The 19,987-nt window shown below is 38.3% G+C and overlaps 1 protein-coding gene across 1 annotated transcript; it reads left to right on the forward strand.

Annotated features, from left to right (window-relative positions):
* The first annotated feature begins 8,591 nt into the window (after positions 1–8,591).
* On the forward strand, positions 8,592–10,005 carry LOC142532249 (uncharacterized). The gene is made up of 2 exons (XM_075638565.1): positions 8,592–8,697; positions 9,296–10,005. Exons 1-2 carry the CDS (start codon positions 8,592–8,594, stop codon positions 10,003–10,005), a joined length of 816 nt encoding a protein of 271 aa, XP_075494680.1.
* Positions 10,006–19,987: the final 9,982 nt, after the last annotated feature.

The following is a 19,987-nucleotide window of genomic DNA, read 5'->3' on the forward strand; positions in this document are numbered from 1 at the left end:
CAATCAATACTGGATATAATCGAAATTCAATCTAATTCTGTTTCGACGGCATACGGCACAATCTCGGTATACCCAGTAATACAATATGAACAGATATCAATCTCAACAACTTATAATCAATCAATAAACACAATTTCAATACCAAATCTGTATATTCTCAATCAAATCAACTCTGAAAATGATAACAATTTCATACGGTATCCGTTCTTCGATCTGATTTCAATTATACAATGATAACAATCTCAGCAACAGATAATATCAGTCATATCATGATTCCTTCAATACTATATTTTCAAATCATATCAGACCCTAAGAAAACTTACGTCCTTTTGAAGCTCTTGTCAATAGAAACACAGTACTGAACTCGGATTGAAAACCAGCCGGTTGGATCTTGCACAAATCACATTCTAAGATCAAGAATTTGAAAATTCTTTGGAGACTTCTCGGTTCTTTCCTGTAACAATTCTGAAGGAATTGGAGGCTTTATATATATATATATATATATATATATATATATATATATATATATATATATATATATATATAATGCATGGCAAGGATAGGTGGCTCTCTCTTTGTGTAGCACGTCTCACGCTTATGCGCGACCTCCACTGGCGCATATGCGCGAGACTTACTGGTCTCGGCATTCAAGAGTTTCTCTAGACCTACTGTCTCGGCACTTCTTCATTGCACATGCTCGCGCATATGCGCGCCCTATATCGCGCATATACGCGAGGTTCTTTGCCATGCTCGCGCATATGCGCGAGTGGTTCTATCCTCGCACATATCTCATGTCTTCTTTTGTCTTTCCCGTATGTCCTTTTCCGTCTATAACCACATCAATTATCAATTAATCATTTCAGATTACAATAATAAAATCTCGGTCATTACAATTCTCCCCCTCAAAGATCTGATTTCTTCCCCGAAATCACATGCAATCAAATCATAAACAAGAAGGAGATATATAGAAGCTAAATAAGAAAACTCACATCAATGAAATAACTCTGGAAATTTCTGTCTCATATCTGATTCAGTTTCCCAAGTAACTTCTTCAATGCCATGATGACTCCACTGAACTTTCACAAGCGGAATAGTCTTCATTTTGAGTTGCTTTTCTTTACGATCAAGAATCTGGATCGGTTTCTCAAAATAACTCAGAGTTTCATCAAGTTCTGCCTCGTCTGGCTGAAGAATATGAGATAAATCAAGAAGATACTTCCGCAATAGAGATACATGAAAGACATCATGTATTCAAGATAGAGAAGGCGGTAAGGCGAGTCGATATGCATGATCTCCTATCTTCTCGAGAATCTCATATGGAACGATGTATCGTGGAGACAACATCCCTTTCCTGCCAAATCTGACAACACCTCTGAAAGGAGAAATCTTCAGAAATACTCTGTCTCCTGCCTCAAAAACTAGAGGTCAACGTCGAACATTGGCATATTTTGCCTGTCTGGCTTGAGCTGTCTTCATTCTCTTCTGAATCAGCTTCACTTTCTCTGTCATATCTCATATCATATCAGGCCCAATCTCAGGTACCTCAGAGATATCATCCCAATAAAGAGGGGATCTCCACTTCTTGCCATACAATGCTTCAAACGGTGCCATCTCAATACTCGTCTGATAGCTGTTGTTGTACGAAAACTCACAAAGTGGCAAATATTCTTGCCAACTAGTGCCAAAATCTAGCACTACAGCTCTCAACATATCTTCCAATGTCTGGATAGTCCGCTCCGACTGTCCGTCTGCCTGGGGATGATATACGGTACTCAGATGTAACTTCGTACCTAGAGCTTGCTGCAAACTCTGCCGAAAGTGCGAAGTAAACCGAAGATCACGGTCTGAAACAATCGACTTCGGCACTCCATGCAATCTGACCACCTCTCTGACATAGATCTCTGCCATCTGGTCATGTCTGTATGTCTTCTTATACAGAATAAAGCATACTGATTTGGTCAATCTGTCAATCACAACCCAAATCGCATCACAACATCGGGAGGACCGCGGTAGCTTCGTCACGAAGTCCATGGAAATGTGATCCTATTTCCATTCAGGAATGGACAAACTCTATAACAGTGCTCCGGGTTTCTTTCTTTCGGCTTTCACCTGTTGGCAATTCAGACATTTGGATACAAATTCCGCAATATCAGCTTTCATCTGTTTCCACGAAAACTGTCTTTTCATATCATTGTACATCTTTCTGCCACCAGGATGAAGACTGAATCGACTGCTATGCGCTTCTGACAATATCTGTCGTTTCTAGTCTGAAACATTCGGCACAACAAGACGATTATTCACATACAGTACACCATCACGTACCTGATACTCCGACCGATGCCCTGCTCTGACCATCGATATCGAGTTCTGAACATTCTGATCAACTTTCTGAGCCGCTTTAATTCTCAAAATCATCTCTGGTTCAACTTGAACAGCATATAATCTCAATGGCTTACAATCTGTTTCAAATACTAATCCAGACAAACAGCAATCTTCAATCAAATTTGAAACACCAATCGTCGATAAGGATAGAAAATATACCTTTCGACTTAGTGCATCAGCTGCTGCATTGGATTTTCCTGGATAGTACTTGATTTCACAATCAAAATCTTTCAGCAAATCAAGCCATCTTCGTTGTCTCATATTCAATTTGGACTGTGAAAACATATATTTCAGACTCTTGTGATCAGAATAAATCTTAAACTTCTCACCATATAGGTAGTGTCGCCATATCTTCAGTGCAAATACAATGGCTGCCAATTCAAGATCATGAATTGGGTAGCGAGACTCATGTGGCTTCAATTGTCTCGAGGCATAAGCAATGACATGTCCTCGCTGCATCAAAACACAACCCAATCCTCTGTGAGAAGCATCACAATAAACAATAAAATCACCAGTACCTGATGGAATCGTCAATACATGAGCACTGGTCAATCTCTTCTTCAATTCAAGAAAAATGGACTCACAGTCTTCTGACCAAACAAATGGAGCATTCTTCTGAGTCAGCTGTGTAATAGGCTTGGCAATACTCGAAAAATCTTTAATGAATCGACGGTAATAGCCTGCCAACCCCATAAAACAGCGTATCTCTGGCACAGATTTCGGTCTAGGCCAACTGATCACAGCCTCAACCTTTCTAGGATCAACAGAAATCCCATCTCCAGATATAATGTGACCCAAAATTACAACCTGTCTCAGCCAGAATTCACATTTCGACAGCTTAGCATACAATCTCTCTTTTCTCAGAATTCTCAATACAGTTCTCAAATGCTCAGCATGATCAATCATATTCTTCAAATAAATCAAAATATCATCAATGAAAATAATCACAAACTCATCAAGGTATTTCTGAAACACACGGTTCATCAGACCCATAAATACACCTGTAGCATTTGTTAAACCGAACGGCATGACTGTAAACTCATAATGGCCATACCTTGTTCTAAAACCTGTCTTTGAGATATCAGAATCTTTGACTCTCAACTGATGATATCCAGATCTCAGATCTATCTTGGAATAAACAGAAGAACCCTGCAACTGATCAAATAAATCATCGATACGAGGCAAAGGGTATTTGTTCTTACCGTAGCCTTGTTCAGTTGCCGGTAGTCAATGAAAAGTCTCATTGAACCGTCTTTCTTTCTCATAAACAATACTGGAGCACCCCAAGGCGAAACACTCGGTTTGATGTAACCCTTGGCCATTAAATCTTCCAATTGCTCTTTCAATTCTATCAGTGCCATTCTGTACGGAGCTCTAGAAATCGGAACTGTACCTGGTACCAATTCAATGCGGAAGTCTATCTCTCGAATCGGAGGAAAACCCGGAATCTCATTTGTGTAGACATCGGCAAACTCACAGACCACTGGCAAATCAGCCAATGAGGGGCTCGATTTCAGTACGTCAACTGAATACACAAGGAATTCCTGTACTCCTTTCTGTAACAATCGAGTCATAAATAACGCCGATATCAAAGGAATTCTAGCTCTAGAACCCTTACCGTAAAATTTCCATTCTTCAGCCATCTCAGGTCTGAATCTCACAATCTTATGGAAACAATCAACGGTAGCTCTGTACTTGGTCAGCATATCAATACTGATAATACAGTCAAAATCAGACAACCCAAGTACGATACAATCTAGCTCAATCTCGTGTCCATCATACTGTAACATACAATGTCTAACATATGTCATTGATACAAGACCTCTCCCCAAAGGTGAAGAGACAGATACTACAGATGATAAAGACTCAACAGGAAATGCATGACTCAATGCAAATCGCTCAGAAATAAATGTATGAGAAGCACCCGTATCTATCAATACATAAGCAGAGTAACCACATAAAGAACAGTTACCTGCAACAACATCATCTGGTGCTTCCTGGGCCTATTCTTCAGTCAATGCAAATACCCTGGCCTGCTGTCTCGGAGGCTGGCTAACAGTCTGGCTTCCTCCTGGCCTCGGCTGTGACTGGGCAGGTGCTGGCTGGAAAGAGTGAACAACAGATGATCGTCTATCAGTCTGAGCCACTGATCCAGATGATTCTACTCCCTGTGATCTTTGGGAACCTCTCTGTGGACATACTCTAACAAAATGTCCTTGCTGTCTGCAGATGTTGCAACTACCAACCACTCCTTGGCATTGCTCTGTGGGATGTCTCCCTCCACAAGTTCTGCAATAAGCTCCGGTACAACTCTGTCTGGAACCACTGGAGCTAGAGGAACTGCTCCCTGACTTCTTGAAGTATTTTCCTCGGGCTTTCAACTGATCTTTCTTCCCACTGCTACTACTGCCACTCTCAAATCTAGGAGGGGGTTGGTGGAACTGAGTAGAAGTTGGTTGCTGTCTCGGTACTGGAGGAACATACGAAGCTCCTTTCTGCCTAATCAGGCCAGCTGCAGCTCCTTTTGCTCTGTTCAGGGCGTAAGCAAAATTATTCGGTCTCCCGGTGTTTACCAATGTAAAAATCTCAGGATTCAACCCATTGATAAACTGATCAGCAACAGCTTCATCATTCTCAGCAACATGCGGAGCAAATCGCAACAAGGTAGATAACTTAACCACATATTCTTCAATGTTCAGCTGACCCTGTCTCAGATTGACAAATTCTGCTCCCTTGTCTTTTCTGTACGATATTGGGAAAAATCTTTAATAAAATTCAGTCTTAAAGATTTTCCAAGTAATGACTGTACCTCAATGCTCCAAAGCTCTCTTGGTCGTGAGCCACCAATTCTTCGCAACATCATGCAATTGGTGCCCAATCAGTCGGACTCTACGCTCATCTGTGTAATCAAGTGAATCAAACAGAATCTCAATATCATCAAGCCAACTTTCACAATCAACAGATGTCTCAGTGCCTTTCAGAGTCGGCGGTTTGAACGATTGAAATCTCTTCAGCAATGTTTCCATAGGAGTTGCTGTGACATCCATCGGATTAGTCGAGGTACTACCCTGTTCTGGGATTCTTCGAGGAGGCATATCTAATTATCAAAAGGGTTAACAACCAAATATAACAAATCTGTTTCAATCCTCCTCTGATCATCTTACTGCTGATCAAGAATCGGTTCTGATTCATTCTCAAGTCATACATGTTTCCAATCAAATTAGATAATCATGTAAATATGTATTAAAGCAGTAAAACATGCTAGCATAGCAAAAGCAGGAAATAAAAACTCAATCTACCCCGCTCACTCTCTTCTACTCCAATCTAAGGAATCTACTGCTCTGATAACACCTGCTGTGGGGACCCAAACCTAATTCATCTTCTTAATCATCATTAGGATCAATTAATTGTATGGGTCTAAATTTTTTTTTAAATACATAAGTGAGCAACATATGATAATCAATCTTATATAAACATCAAAAGTAAAGTACAAGTCTTGTACAAAATACATTTATCTCAAACTAGGGTTCAACAACTATACATTAAGTGTTGAAAGCCGATCTACTTCTAAGTCCGGATCTCCACGCTAATCTTGATCTCTCATCCTCTTCTTGACCCTGATCCTGTCCCACCTGTTGTCATGCACACATACAAACACAACAACAGCCGGATAACTCCGGTGAGAATCTAATTCCCAGTATAAACAACGTATACATACAATCATATAAACATATATAAAAGCATATAACAGTTATCAAGAACATGTATCAAAATCTGAAATCATGAATCAATATAAAGCTGTAAATCACACTCTGTGACTCTTAATCTCTGACTCGACTCTTCTCTATTCTAGGGATCCCGGTTGAATAAGAACACAACATTCTCCCACCTACTCTCCTCAGCTAGATGTCGTACGTTTTATTCCCAGACTTTGGCTATCTATATCGAATATCTGCAATAGAAGTCGATCTACTCCTAAGCACATCGATATACACCAAAAGTCCAGTGACCTGGCACCTCTGCCCAAGACTAGGCACATCTGCCCAAGACTCGTGACTTGGCACCTCTACAAAAGACATATCTCATAATGCATGCTTGACTATAAATCAGTAGACTAAGCATATCAATCTCAGGAATTGCAAATATATCAAAGCAATAGCAAATAAGTATGTGGTTTTCGGAAACTCAGGTCGAATCTAACTCGAGTCGTATCTTCCTGGTTTAACATTGATTTATACCTTTCTTTTGTCGATCTGAAGAAGTCGAAGTCTTGAATTCGAATCTGTCAATACTCAATCTGGCAATGACATTATTGAGAAATACAATATCAATATACAACCCAATCAATACTGGATATAATCGAAATTCAATCTAATTCTGTTTCGACGGCATACGTCACAATCTCGATATACCCAGCAATACAATATGAACATATATCAATCTCAACAACTTATAATCAATTAATAAACACAATTTCAATACCAAATCTGTATATTCTCAATCAAATCAACTCTGAAAATGATAACAATTTCATACGGTATCCGTTCTTCGATCTGATTTCAATTATACAATGATAACAATCTCAACAACAGATAATATCAGTCATATCATGATTCCTTCAATACTATATTTTCAAATCATATCAGAACCTAAGAAAACTTACGTCCTTTTGAAGCTCTTGTCAATAAAAACACAGTACTGAACTCGGATTGAAAACCAGCCGGTTGGATCTTGCACAAATCACATTCTAAGATCAAGAATTTGAAAATTCTTTGGAGACTTCTCGGTTCTTTCCTGTAAAAATTCTGAAGGAATTGAAGGCTTGATATTTATATATCATGCATAGCAAGGATAGGTGGCTCTCTCTTTGTGCAGCACGTCTCGCGCATATGCGCGACCTCCACCGGCGCATATGCGCGAGACTTACTGGTCTCGGCATTCAGGAGTTTCTCTACTCGCGCATATGCGCGCCCCCATCTTCGCGCATATGCGCGAGACCTACTATCTCGGCACTTCTTCATTGCACATGCTCGCGCATATGCGTGCCCTGTATCGCGCATATGCGCGAGGTTCTCTGCCATTCTCGCGCATATGCTCGCCGCTTGGTCGCGCATATGCGCGAGGGGTTCTGTCCTCGCACATATCTCATGTCTTCTTTTGTTTTTCCCGTCTGTCTTTTTCCGTCTATAATCACATCAATTATCAATTAATCATTTCAGATTACAATAATAAAATCTTGGGCATTACATGCATGATATATAGGTTAGGTGCATGATATTTTAAATATTAAGTGCATGTTGGTTACTTGGTTGAGACGAATTGTACAAAGATGCCTCCTAGACGTGTTCTTCGCAGTGTTAGTGAGGGTAGACACGAGGAGGAGATTCCATAGCTAGCGCTCGTGTACTAGCGGGCATGGCACCGTTACTAGAGCAACATGTTGGAAATGATGTGAGGGTTCGACCGGAGGCAGTCTATGAGTGTTTTAGACGATGAACGTCGATGATTTTTCTGGCACTACGGATCAATTCATTTCTGAGGGATGGATTCGATCTTTGGAGGTTATTTTTCATTACATGGATATGGCGGACGCTGACCGAGTTTGTTGTACCATCGATCTGTTGAAGGGTGATGCTTCCTTATGGTTGGAAGGAGCGGAGCGAGGGGTGAATTTTGCGACGCTGACTTGGGAGAACTTCAAGATGGTATTCTACGATAAATATTTTACTTCTGAAGTTCATTCTAGGCTTAAGAGGGAGTTCATGAGTCTCCAACAGGGGGATTCATTAGTTTTCGAGTTTGTGTAGAAGTTTGATAGGGGATGTCATTTTGTGCCCTTGATTATGAATGCTGTTGAGAAATTACGACACTTCCTTGATGGATTGAGGCCCACGATCCGTCGCGATGTGATGCGCACTAATCCTAATGATTATACTACTGCTGTTGCTAAAGTTTTTCGAGCCGAGCAGTCACTGAAGGATATTGATTGGGAGATGCAGCGCAAGAGGACTCGTGCCCAACAAGCTAGTCAGCATAATAAGAAGCCTTATATGGGACCACCTAAGCGGCAGGGACCACCAAAACCACAAGGAAAACTACCTAGAGAAAATGTCCTGAAGAAATCTGAGAAGCCACAATGCAAGGAGTGCAATCGTCATCATTACAGCAAGTGCATGTAGGGAACTTACAAATGCTTCAAGTGCGGAAAGATGGGACACAAGGCTGGCGACTGCCCAAAGCTCAAGCAACCTACGACTGGAAGGGCATATGTGATGAATGCTAAGCAAGCGGAGCCAGACACTACGCTTATTATAGGTACTCCGACTATATATGTGTTTATTATTGCTTCACTGCTTAAAGATAAAAGCATGTATGCTAGAATTAAATCGAGATGCATTGAAGTAGATGACTTAGAATTGCATGTTCTAAGGTTTAAGGAAATAGAATTCTTGCAAACACTAGCTAGTGGGACCAAATTGTAGAAGATTGAAATTTTGGGGCCAAATTAAAATTTACAAAAGGAAAGAGATAGTGGATTCAAAATTTCCAAGGGCTAAAATGCAACATTTTGAAATCTTAGGGGGCCACTAGCAGTTTCAAAAACCTAAGGGATTAGATTGCAATTTCCAAAAAATGTTGAGAAAAAATTAGAAGTTTCGAAATTCTTAGGGCTTAATTGCAAGTTCAAAATTTAAGGGGTCATTTAGCAATTTACAAAAGCTTAAGGGGTTAATTGGCAATTTCGAAATCTCCTAGGACTAAAATAGCAATTTTTGAATTTCAAAGGGGACCAATTGGTAATTTTAAAAAATCTAAAGGGTTGAAATGCTAATAAGGAAAACTAGAAGGGCCTAGATGATATAAAATTTCTAAACGTTATGGCTGCAATCGATATTAATACAAATTTTATTAGGACGAATATTGCTAGCAGGAATAGCTACCTACGCTTTACTAGATTCTGAAGCTACGCATTCTTTCATATCTGAATCATTCGTGAAGAAATTGAGAATCCTACCAGTAGACATAGAGTCAAGATTCAGAATTACAGTGCCATCTGGCGAACATATGGTTTCTAGTAGCGTGGTTAAGAATGTGGAACTTAAATTGCAAAAGAATATTATACGAGCGGATCATATAGTACTACCTATGCTTGAGTTCGATATTATTTTGGGCATGGATTGGCTTACACTGAATGGGGCCACTATGGATTTTCGGTGGAGGACAGTATCTATTAGACCACCAAGTGGGAAAACATTTATCTTTGAGGCGGCGCAAAACAATCAAATGTCGCATATTATTTCATACACGTGTGCAAGGAAGCTTATTCAAAAGGGTTGCCAAGGTTTTCTTGCTAGTATTATATATGCACCCGACATTGACAGTCGATTTATCGAGGATGTGGAGGTTTTTAAGGACTTTCCGGACATGTTCCCTGATGAAGTTTATGGTATTCCACCTGAAAGAGAAGTAGAATTTGCTATTGAGTTGATGCCCAATACAGTGCCGATCTATAAGGCACCATATCAATTAGCACCTGCAGAAATGAAGGAATTAAAAGATCAAATTCAAGAGCTGCTAGACAAAGGATTTATTCGCCATAGTTTATCTCCATGGGTGCACTAGTGTTATTTGTGAAAAAGAAGCATGGGGCTATGAGACTGTGCATCGACTGCAGAGAGTTGAATAGAGTGACAATGAAGAATAAGTATCCATGACCTCGAATCAAAGACTTATTTGATCAGTTGCAAGGAGTTTCGTTATTTTCGAAGATAGATTTACGATCTGAATGTCATCAATTTAGGGTGAAAGAGGCGAATGTGCACAAGAAGGCGCTCAGAACGCGTTATGGGCATTATGATTTTCTAGTGACGTCTTTTTGGATTGAATAATGCTCCAGCGATCTTTATGGATCTCATGAATCACGTATTTCAATCGAATCTCGATCAGTTCATTATTGTTTTCATCAATGATATCTTGATCTATTCCAAGAGCCGTGAGGAGCATGATCAGCATTTGAGGATGACTTTGCAAGTATTACGAGAGCGAAAATTATATGCGAAATTCAGCAAATGTGAGTTTTGGTTAGAGAGGGCGGCATTCTTAGGTCACATTGTGTCAAAAGAAGGAGTAGAAGTCGACCCATCTAATTTCGAGTCAGTTAATCAGTGGCAAGTGCCTAAAAGTGTTATGGAAATACGTAGTTTATTGCGTTTAGCTGGCTGCTATCGTAAGTTCATCAAGGGTTTCTCGCCCATTGCAGTACCCCCTGACTTCATTGACAAAGAAGAATGTGAAATTTTTATGGGGACCAGAGTGTCAAAATAGCTTTGATCAGTTGAAGTAAGCAATCACTACAGCGCCAGTTTTAGCTATTCCGAGAGAGAAAGGGGAATATGTGGTATTTACTGATGCTTCGAAGATAGGATTGTGTGCAGTTCTTATGCAACATGAGAGGGTCATAGCATATGCGTCTAGAAAATTTAAAATACATGAACAGAATTATCAGATGCATTATCTAGAGCTTGCAACAGTCGTATTTGCATTGAAAATCTGGAGGCACTACTTGTATGGTGAGAAATGCAAGATATTTAAATATTTTTTCACTCAAGAGGACTTGAATATGAAACAAAGACGGTAGCTAGAGCTTGTTAAAGACTACGACTGTGACATTAGCTACTATCCCGGCAAAGGCTAATGTAGTTGCAGACGCTTTGATTAAAAAGGAGACAGTCTTGGCACATTTAACAATACAGAGACCTCTACAAGTGGAAATTCACCGCTTCGATCTTGAAGTTTATACTAGGGGAGAGGCCCCTAATCTTACTACATTGACAATGCATTCCACTCTACGAGATAGAATTCGAGCCGGACAGTCTAGCGATGAGCAACTGCAGAAATGGAGACAACGAGATGAATCGAGAGGCAACATGTTATATTCAGTCGAGGATGGCATGGTTAAGTATCGAGTTCGACTATGGGTTCCTAGTGGTGATTCATTTAGATTTGACATTATTACTGAAGCTCATAGTACTCCTTATTCTGTTCATCCCGAAAGTGCCAAGATTACAAGGACTTGCAGCTTTTATATTGGTGGCCGGGAATGAGACGAGACATTATGCGCTCTGTATCTGAATGCTTGACATGTCAACAAGTGAAGGAAGAGCATCAAAGACTAGCGCGAATGCTTCGACAACTTCCCATTCCCGAGTGGAAGTGAGAAAATATTACTATGGTTTTCGTGGTAGGATTGTCAAAAACAGTGAAGGAACTCAATGTCATTTGGGTAATAGTGGACCGTCTTACTAAATCTTCACATTTCCTACCTGTGAAGAAGACTTTTTTCGTTACTCAATATGCGGAGCTATATATTCGAGAGATAGTTAAACTTCATGGTATTCCAGTGTCTATAAAATCGGACCGAGACACAAATTTCACTTCATCATTTTGGAAGAGTTTACATGCAGTATTGGGTACTAAACTGCTATTCTGTACCACATTTCATCCTCACACTGACGGTAAGTCTCAGAGAGTCAATCAGATATTAGAGGATCTACTCCGAGCATGCGTGATCGATTTCCAAGGAATTTGGGAACCAAAACTACCTCTAATGGTGTAACGTCCCAAAAATTTGAAGGTTCATATGAACTATATACATGCAAGATTATCAAATTTCTTATGTATTTTAATTAAATTGTTTTAATTGCATTTATTAAATATGGTAGGCATATTTACATGTTTAAAATATGGTTTTCAACTAGAATGCATAAACATGTGTTTTAAAGGTTATTCGAGATACGATCGAGGAACGGAGACCGGAGACCATATGAGGGAAAATATTTTTATTAAATAATTATTTTTAATTGTTTAATTTATGGTATATTTTAAATGATATTTTCGAAAATGACAACTTTTGGGGTGTTTTTACACGCCGAGTCGTATTTTAGACCGATATTCGATTTTCGACGAAAATATGAAATTTTCGATAACTCGGCTAATATTTTCACAAACTTTCCTAAAAAAAATATTTTATGTAACACCTTTGACTCAATCAAATGAAGATATAAACTTTTATGCAGAAGCTTAACATAAATTGGAGAAAATATGCATTTTAAAATTTTTTGGCAGAGTTTACCTATAATTTAAACTCATCAACCAACCACAAACGAAGCACTTTAAACCAACAATCCAACATAACCATTAAAATAATACACAAAATAAACTATAAGCATTTAGTAAAAGAATTAGTACCCAACTAAAATTTCATAAAATCCTTCCTTACAAGTTTAAAGTTTTAATAAAAGATATCATATATATGCATAACAAAATATATCTTGTTTCTATCCAAAATCTTTCAACATAGCATAGAGAATTCATCTCCAAAATTTGGCATGTATAATTTCCATCTGCTGCGACAACTCCCCCAAAACTAATCTTTAGGACATGCATCCTATAAACATAATTTGAATGAGTTTATAAAACTCAGCAAGTAGACATCATACTAACAATTACGTATATCATAGTAAAATCAAAGAATCCATAATCTTTCTTTTAAACTGTATATGCCATCATTCAATAAAACCATAGATAACAATCATATCAAAAGATGACATTCCTTTCTTTTCTTTATCTGTATTGGCAATGATAGTTATCAGTCATTGGTATGCATGTACTTTTCAGTCATGTACATTTTCTTTCGTTGATCAACATCAGTCATGTGGGTTTAGAATTACCTAAGGTAACACCACTATACCATTTAACTATCAAGCCATAATAATATTCATTGAAACCATTCATCAAACACATGGTGCACATATAAAAACATTAAGCTCCTTTTACATTTCAATGACACAGAAATCATTTCCTTTTCTTTCCAATCAATAAATAGATACATAAACATAATACTTTTGAATAATTTAAAAGGAGCTAATCATTTAAAACCATTTCATTATATACATAGTTCATGAGATGCATTTAATAATGAGGTCTACTTACAACCAACGAAAATCCGTACTTTGATGATGCTCCTACAAAGTCAAATCCAAGATATAATCCATCATTACATACATAACAACCTTATTTAACATTTAACTCATAAATCCTCAACCTCTTGAATTTTAACTCAAAACCCAAAAGAAACAAGAATAGATTCCTTACCTTAAACCCTTCAATCCTTGAAGATAAATTTCCTAGCTTGGATTGCAAGATGGTTCCTTGAGATGAAGAGATTAGAAGAATAAATAAGGAGAACTTGAAGGAACCCAAGGTTCTAAACCGATGGAGAGAAATGGGAAGATAAGAAAATGACTAACAATGAAAGCCAAGTCTAATAAATCCCTTTCAAAACCTAAAAACACACTTTTTACACTTTACCAACGCTCGGTCATATCCTACCGCCCTAGCGCGGACCTCTCGGCCAATACTCAAAAATTCAGAGCTAGGCGCTCTCGGGCGGTCAAATCTTACTGCTCGGGCACCCTCTGCACACAGCTACAACAAAGATTGCTTCTGAAATGCCTCTTCCCTTCATAATTAGAAAAAGTGGTAAACATGAAAGTTGTAACCCTATGTCTGGCTTGCATCTCCAATTAGCTCATGTCATTGGAAGGTCTGAGTAAAAAGTTATGCTTAATCTCCAAACATGTGTCAGTGTAAGAACAACGGTACACACGACACACTTCGGGGCACTTTTGGCTTGTCTTCCACAATGATTTGAACAACACTCAAAACATAAAAGTTGTAGTCTTATATCTTAGCTTTCTAATGATTGAGGCCTCACATTATTTGGATCAAAATCCAAATCATTATGCTTAAAATTACAACTACTGCCACCCGTTTCATACCGTTTCTGCACTTCCATTACCCATTTTACTTAAGATCAACCTTCTATTCTACCCATCCATTCTCATCATTCTTACACCATCCTTTTTCATCACCATTAAATTCATATATAATATACTTCAACAAGTATAACATTACTTCACACTTTCATTTGTAAATCACATGATATACATGCTACCAATTCTATCTCTATTCCTCTATCACATTATCACTATTCATACCATAACGTAAAGCCATAAACCATCATCATATAATATCATAAATCATTAATAAAAGAAGAGAAACAATCGGCTATTACATTTTAAACATTAATTAATGGACTTAATGAACTTAATATACTAGGTTAATGGGCCTAAGCTTGCACCATGTTTTATATATCAAAATAAAGCTACCAAAATCCTAATCTAAACATACACAACTCATGCACACCTCACACAAAAACACACTAGGACTCTTCATTAGTCAAAACACACCCACATCACACAATGTTTTGAGAGAAATTCACATGGGAGTTGAAGGATTTCAGTAAGGGTCCATTTCCGCTAACGTTCCTCATATTGCAAGCCGTATTTTGAGCATAAAATACGCAAAGGCACGCCTTAACTTTCTTTCAAACATCTTTCACACAATATTGTGCATTTAATTACCCTTGCATGAAAAACATGATACAAATATTTTATTTTTGTTTTTTTGACATGCCATGGCTAAAAACTCATTTTTTAATGATCCAAAACTCTTGTTCATGGTGCATAAAGGGGCTGCCATGATAGGGAAATAAAAAGGTATGACTTTAAAATGTTTTAGGAAGCTACATATGGTTGCATAAGGACTGGACATGGAGGGTATCTAGGTTGCACGAAAATTAGAATCCTTGGAGGCAAGGACTCTTAGACTAGGAGTCTTCGAGGGTCACGGCTAATAGTTGCGGTAAGGGTGTTTCCAGTAGAATTAAGAGGACTGCATGATGGTCCTAAGATGGCTACAAAAGGGTTGGCTGGAAGGGCATGGAGGATCGCACAAGTTGAGGGAGCCGCGCACATGCTTAGTTGACGGGTTGAGGAGCTGGGGTTTCTAGGTCTCCTATGATCGGTCTAGTAGGTTCCTTAAGGTTTGGTCAAGAACCTAGGAGGGTCAGCTAGGTTCTGGTTGAGTTGGTCAAGGGCGAGGGCCGAAGGGTGCAAGCTTAGTCAAGCTAGGTTTTTGGAATAAAAGTGCAGAAAAATTCAATAGCTTCCTAGGCTTGTTAGAGGGACTTAGTTGGCTTGGTTTTGGTTTAATATGTTTTATTTAGGTGTTATTAAGCTTTGGTTCAAGTTTGGTTACGTTTCGAGTTAATACGAGTCAAAACCGGGATGTACGTCTAAGTTTAAAAACGAATCGAAGAATTTATCGAAAACCTAAATTTTTACCCTAAAAAATATTTAAGGGAGTGTTTTAAGGTAACAGGTAAAGTTTGGAATGATTTGGGACGTCGTTTCGAGGTCTAGGGATAAATATGGAAAGTGAAGCTTCTAGGGGTAAAACGGTCATTTTACACTTAAAATAGTTAGACGTCCTGGCAGTGACCTGAATGCTGTAATATATGCTAAAATGATTATTTTAAATTTTTATGAAATTATATGACGAAACTTTAATACTAAAAGACATGTTGCATGCTTGGTTTAAAAGGAAAAAAATTATTTATATATATGCATGAATTTTATAAGTGATGAAAATATGAAACGTTGGAGGAGGTGAAGTGATTGCGACTAATACGATGTATGATTGGAGATATCGTGAGAGAGAAGACCCAGAGGGAGCCCGTTTATGGGAGAAGGCCCAAGAGGGAGCCCGACTATTGTATTTCCATCGACATGATATGATGCCCAGGCTCAGTTGACGGGTGAGAGTGTCCCTGATGTCTCCACTGCCCAGTACTGTGTCTACACGTAGATGGATCCATCGATCTTCAGCTGATACGAAAGTCACAATTAATGATCTGAATTCAATAAAAAGAAAACGTATACTTATGATGAAAATGAAAATGTATATGATGAAAGGAAAAATGTTTAAGTTTATGCATGTCATGAAAAGCTATTTTATTATAAGTATTTTCACTGTTGCTTGTGATTGTATATATATTACTTGTTATATGGTTAAGGTTTGCTGAGTCAATAGACTCACTAGATGTGATCGATGCAGGTGAGTATGATGTTGATGTTAATAGAGGACTTGATGGTTGATCTAGCTGGACTAAAGGTGCAGACAACCTGAGGACCAGCGCTAGTATTTCCGCGCTTAAGTTTATGACTTATGCTAATGATTTAAGTTACTTTTAAAATTTTAATTCTTATGATGGTTTTGAGAGGTTTTGGGAGGATGTTAGAGTTAAGTTTATTTTTGAAAATGTTAAATTAGGTTTTATTGACGATTTACGATTTTATGTTTCGAATTACTTTCCTTTGGATTTTCAAATAATAGTTGGTTGTTTTATTTTTAAATGGTGCAAAAATATTTTAAAATATATTTATATATATGTGTATGGGTTCAGCCGAATAGATGGATAAGGAAAAAAAATTTCTAGTATATTTTAAAGGAAAACGAGTAGTGGACGTTTCAAATGGAGTTCACTTACTATAACAGTTATCAGTCATCTATAGGAATGACTTCATACGAGGCACTCTACGGAAGGAAATATAGATCATATATCCATTGGGACGAGGTAGGAGAAAGAGCTACATTAGGACCCGAGATAGTTCAGCACACCTTAGAAATGGTAGCCAAAATCCGAGAAAGAAAGAAAATTGCTCAGAGTCGACAGAAGAGCTACGCGGACCAAAGAAGACGAGATCTCGAGTTTGTAGTCGATGATCATGTAATTGTGAAAATTGCACTAATGAAGGGTGTTATGAGATTTGACAAGAAAGGCAAACTTAGTCCAAGATTCATTGTACCATTTGAGATACTCGAAAGAGTGGGAGCATTAGTATATCGAGTGGCGTTGCCACCTAATCTCGCAGGAGTCCACAATGTCTTCCACATATCAATGCTCTGCAACTACATGTCCAACCCTTCACATGTACTGACCTTTGAGCCTCTTCAACTTACACCAAACTTGTCATATGAGGACAAGCCTACTCAAATCTTGGGTAGACAAGAAAGAAGGTTGCGAAACAACGTGATAAAGATGGTCAAAGTCAAATGGCTAAATCACTCGGAGGAAGAAGTCACTTGGGAGACGGAGTCAGAGATGAGGATTCGTTATCACGAATTATTCGGTACGTCTTAATTTCGAGGACGAAATTTTATTTAAGGGGGCGATGATTTGTAACGTCCAAAAACCAACCCACGTAAACCGCATGCATGCAAATGATTTAGATTGCATATTTATTTTACGGAATTGATTTTAAATGCTTAATTGATATATTTTAGATGCTTAAAAGTTTAAAGTGCATGATTTCATGAAATTGAAGGATTTTACACGAATATTCGATAATGGGCTGGGAAAAGAGACCGGGGATGACCAAGACAAAATAAATATTTTTCAATAAATATTTTCAAGGCTTATTAATATGATTAAAAATGATTAATTTTTTTTCTAAAAATGATAGAGTTCAAATTATTTTATAAGACGATCTCGATTTTATCCGGGAAACCGATTTTGGGCAAACAAGGGACTTTTAAAATATCAAATGCATTATTTTTGTAAACTAATTTTTATAAATTTTTATTTTTCAATTAAATAATTGTTTTTGGGCCTAATTTACCTAAGATTAGTAGGTTCAATTGCTCCTAAACTTGAAAGCCAAAAACCCAAGCCCATTATCATGCAAATTAAAATCTATAAAATAAAAACCTAGGCTTAGAGACCCCCATACCAGCCAAAATCTTCACACACAACACACACATATTTTTGAAATTTGGAGAGGATAAAACTAGGAGTTTTCATCGCCCGTTCGTTCTTCCTCGCATCCCATGCTGACGAGCGTATTTTTGAGCCTTCTAAAATGCAAAGGCAAATTTCTAAACTCCCTTGACACATCATTCAATCCATAATGTGCATGTTTGGTTTATTTTTCATGAAAAATATTGGAGTTTAAATTGCGTAACATTTTGAAGAATATTTTTAAGGTTTAGAAAGTTTTTACGTATGTATGAACGTGAATGGTTTCCAACGAGAACGCTGCCAACATAGGATGATTTATGGATAGAACAAAGACGATTTAAGGCGGAAATGAGGGCTTGAGTCGAGCTTGGATAGGAAGAATATGCCTAGGGTTTTCTAGGGCTTCACGTGAGGGAAGGCTGCGGCTTGGAGGAGCAGGGCACCATGGCTCGGTCATGGCTTGGTCAGGGGCCATCGCTGGATGTGACTCGAGGCTAGGAAGAGTCCTAGCATGGTTGGACTCGACAGTTGCAGCAGCGGAGGAATTCACACACACAAGGACTCGAGCCGTGCATGAAGCGACTGGTTCCTTCAAGGGGGTGCACGGCTCAGACATTGGTGGTCTAGGCTGGTCCAATAGGGTCTAGGGAGGATGGTCTGGGGTCAAGTCTTAGGCTGATGTGGCTTGGTCCATGGTGGCTCGACCAAAGCATGAGGGGACTCGCGTGGTTCTTAGGGACTCACGTGCAGGGGATGGTCTTGTGGATAGGGGCTAGTGTGCTGGGCTAGGCTAAGTCAGTGAAGGTCTAGGAGGCTCGAGTGAGGGGTTGTTCCATGATGGTTCGGTGTTGGCTCGATGAATTAGAGCCGTGGCTCAATATGATTAGGCTAGGGTTTGAATTTAGGGTTTAGAAAGAAAAATGGTTTGAACCATGGTCCACGGGAGTGGATTCATGGTTCGCGAGGGTAATTTAAGTATGAAAAGTTCATGATAAAAATTTGGGATTAAAATATTAAAGTTCGAATTAATTCGGAAATTAAACGCTTCACAAATTAGTAAATATGAAATTAAATCGAAAGCCTCAAATTTAAGCTAAATAAAAATTGAAAAAATTAAATTTAAGCTTAAATAATTATTTGGGATGATCTAGAGTCAATGAAAGTAAGAAAAAGTAAAAAACGAGAAATTTTACAACCAGGGCAAAACATTCATTTTACACCTGGGTAATACGAAAAGGGTTGGCAGCGTCCCGAAGAGTCATAACACATGTTAAATGATATATTATGATGATTTGATGAAAATATGATATTTTAAGATTTATGATAAAGCTGTGCAATTTTTACTGCAAAAATACTATTTTTGGAAAGTCGTGATATTTTATAAATTAAGAAGGAAAAAAGAAAAATATTTTGAAGGATGTGAATTAACTGTGACGAAGAGGATATGATATATGATTTTTGGGAATTCCGTGAGGGAAAAAGCCCCAGAGGGAGCCCGTTTACGGGAGAAGGCCTTAGAGTAAACGGCCTAGAGGGAGCCCAACAATCGTATTACATTTTACATCGGTGCTTAGTGCCCGTCCCTATGCGTAATGGTGAGCTAAGACTGATCAGTCGACCAGAAGATAAATGGCTAGTCACTTTCGAGGATCAAACTTCACCCAAAATGATAAATGATTGAAAAATTTACAATTTACGATTTATGATTTTAAAAAATGATATTTAAATAAAAGTATGATTTTAATGCATGTGATTGTATATGTATTATTTGTTATCCAAGTTTAGAACGTGCTTAGTCATTAGACTCACTAGGCTCAAATGCTGCAGGTGATGATATTAAGGGAAGCGCTGACGCTTGAGTAGATCGAGGCAGACAGTATACTCCCGATGGACATTTATTTC

Source organism: Primulina tabacum, chromosome 18, assembly GCF_025594145.1.
Source record: "Primulina tabacum isolate GXHZ01 chromosome 18, ASM2559414v2, whole genome shotgun sequence".
Taxonomy (NCBI): Eukaryota; Viridiplantae; Streptophyta; class Magnoliopsida; order Lamiales; family Gesneriaceae; genus Primulina; species Primulina tabacum.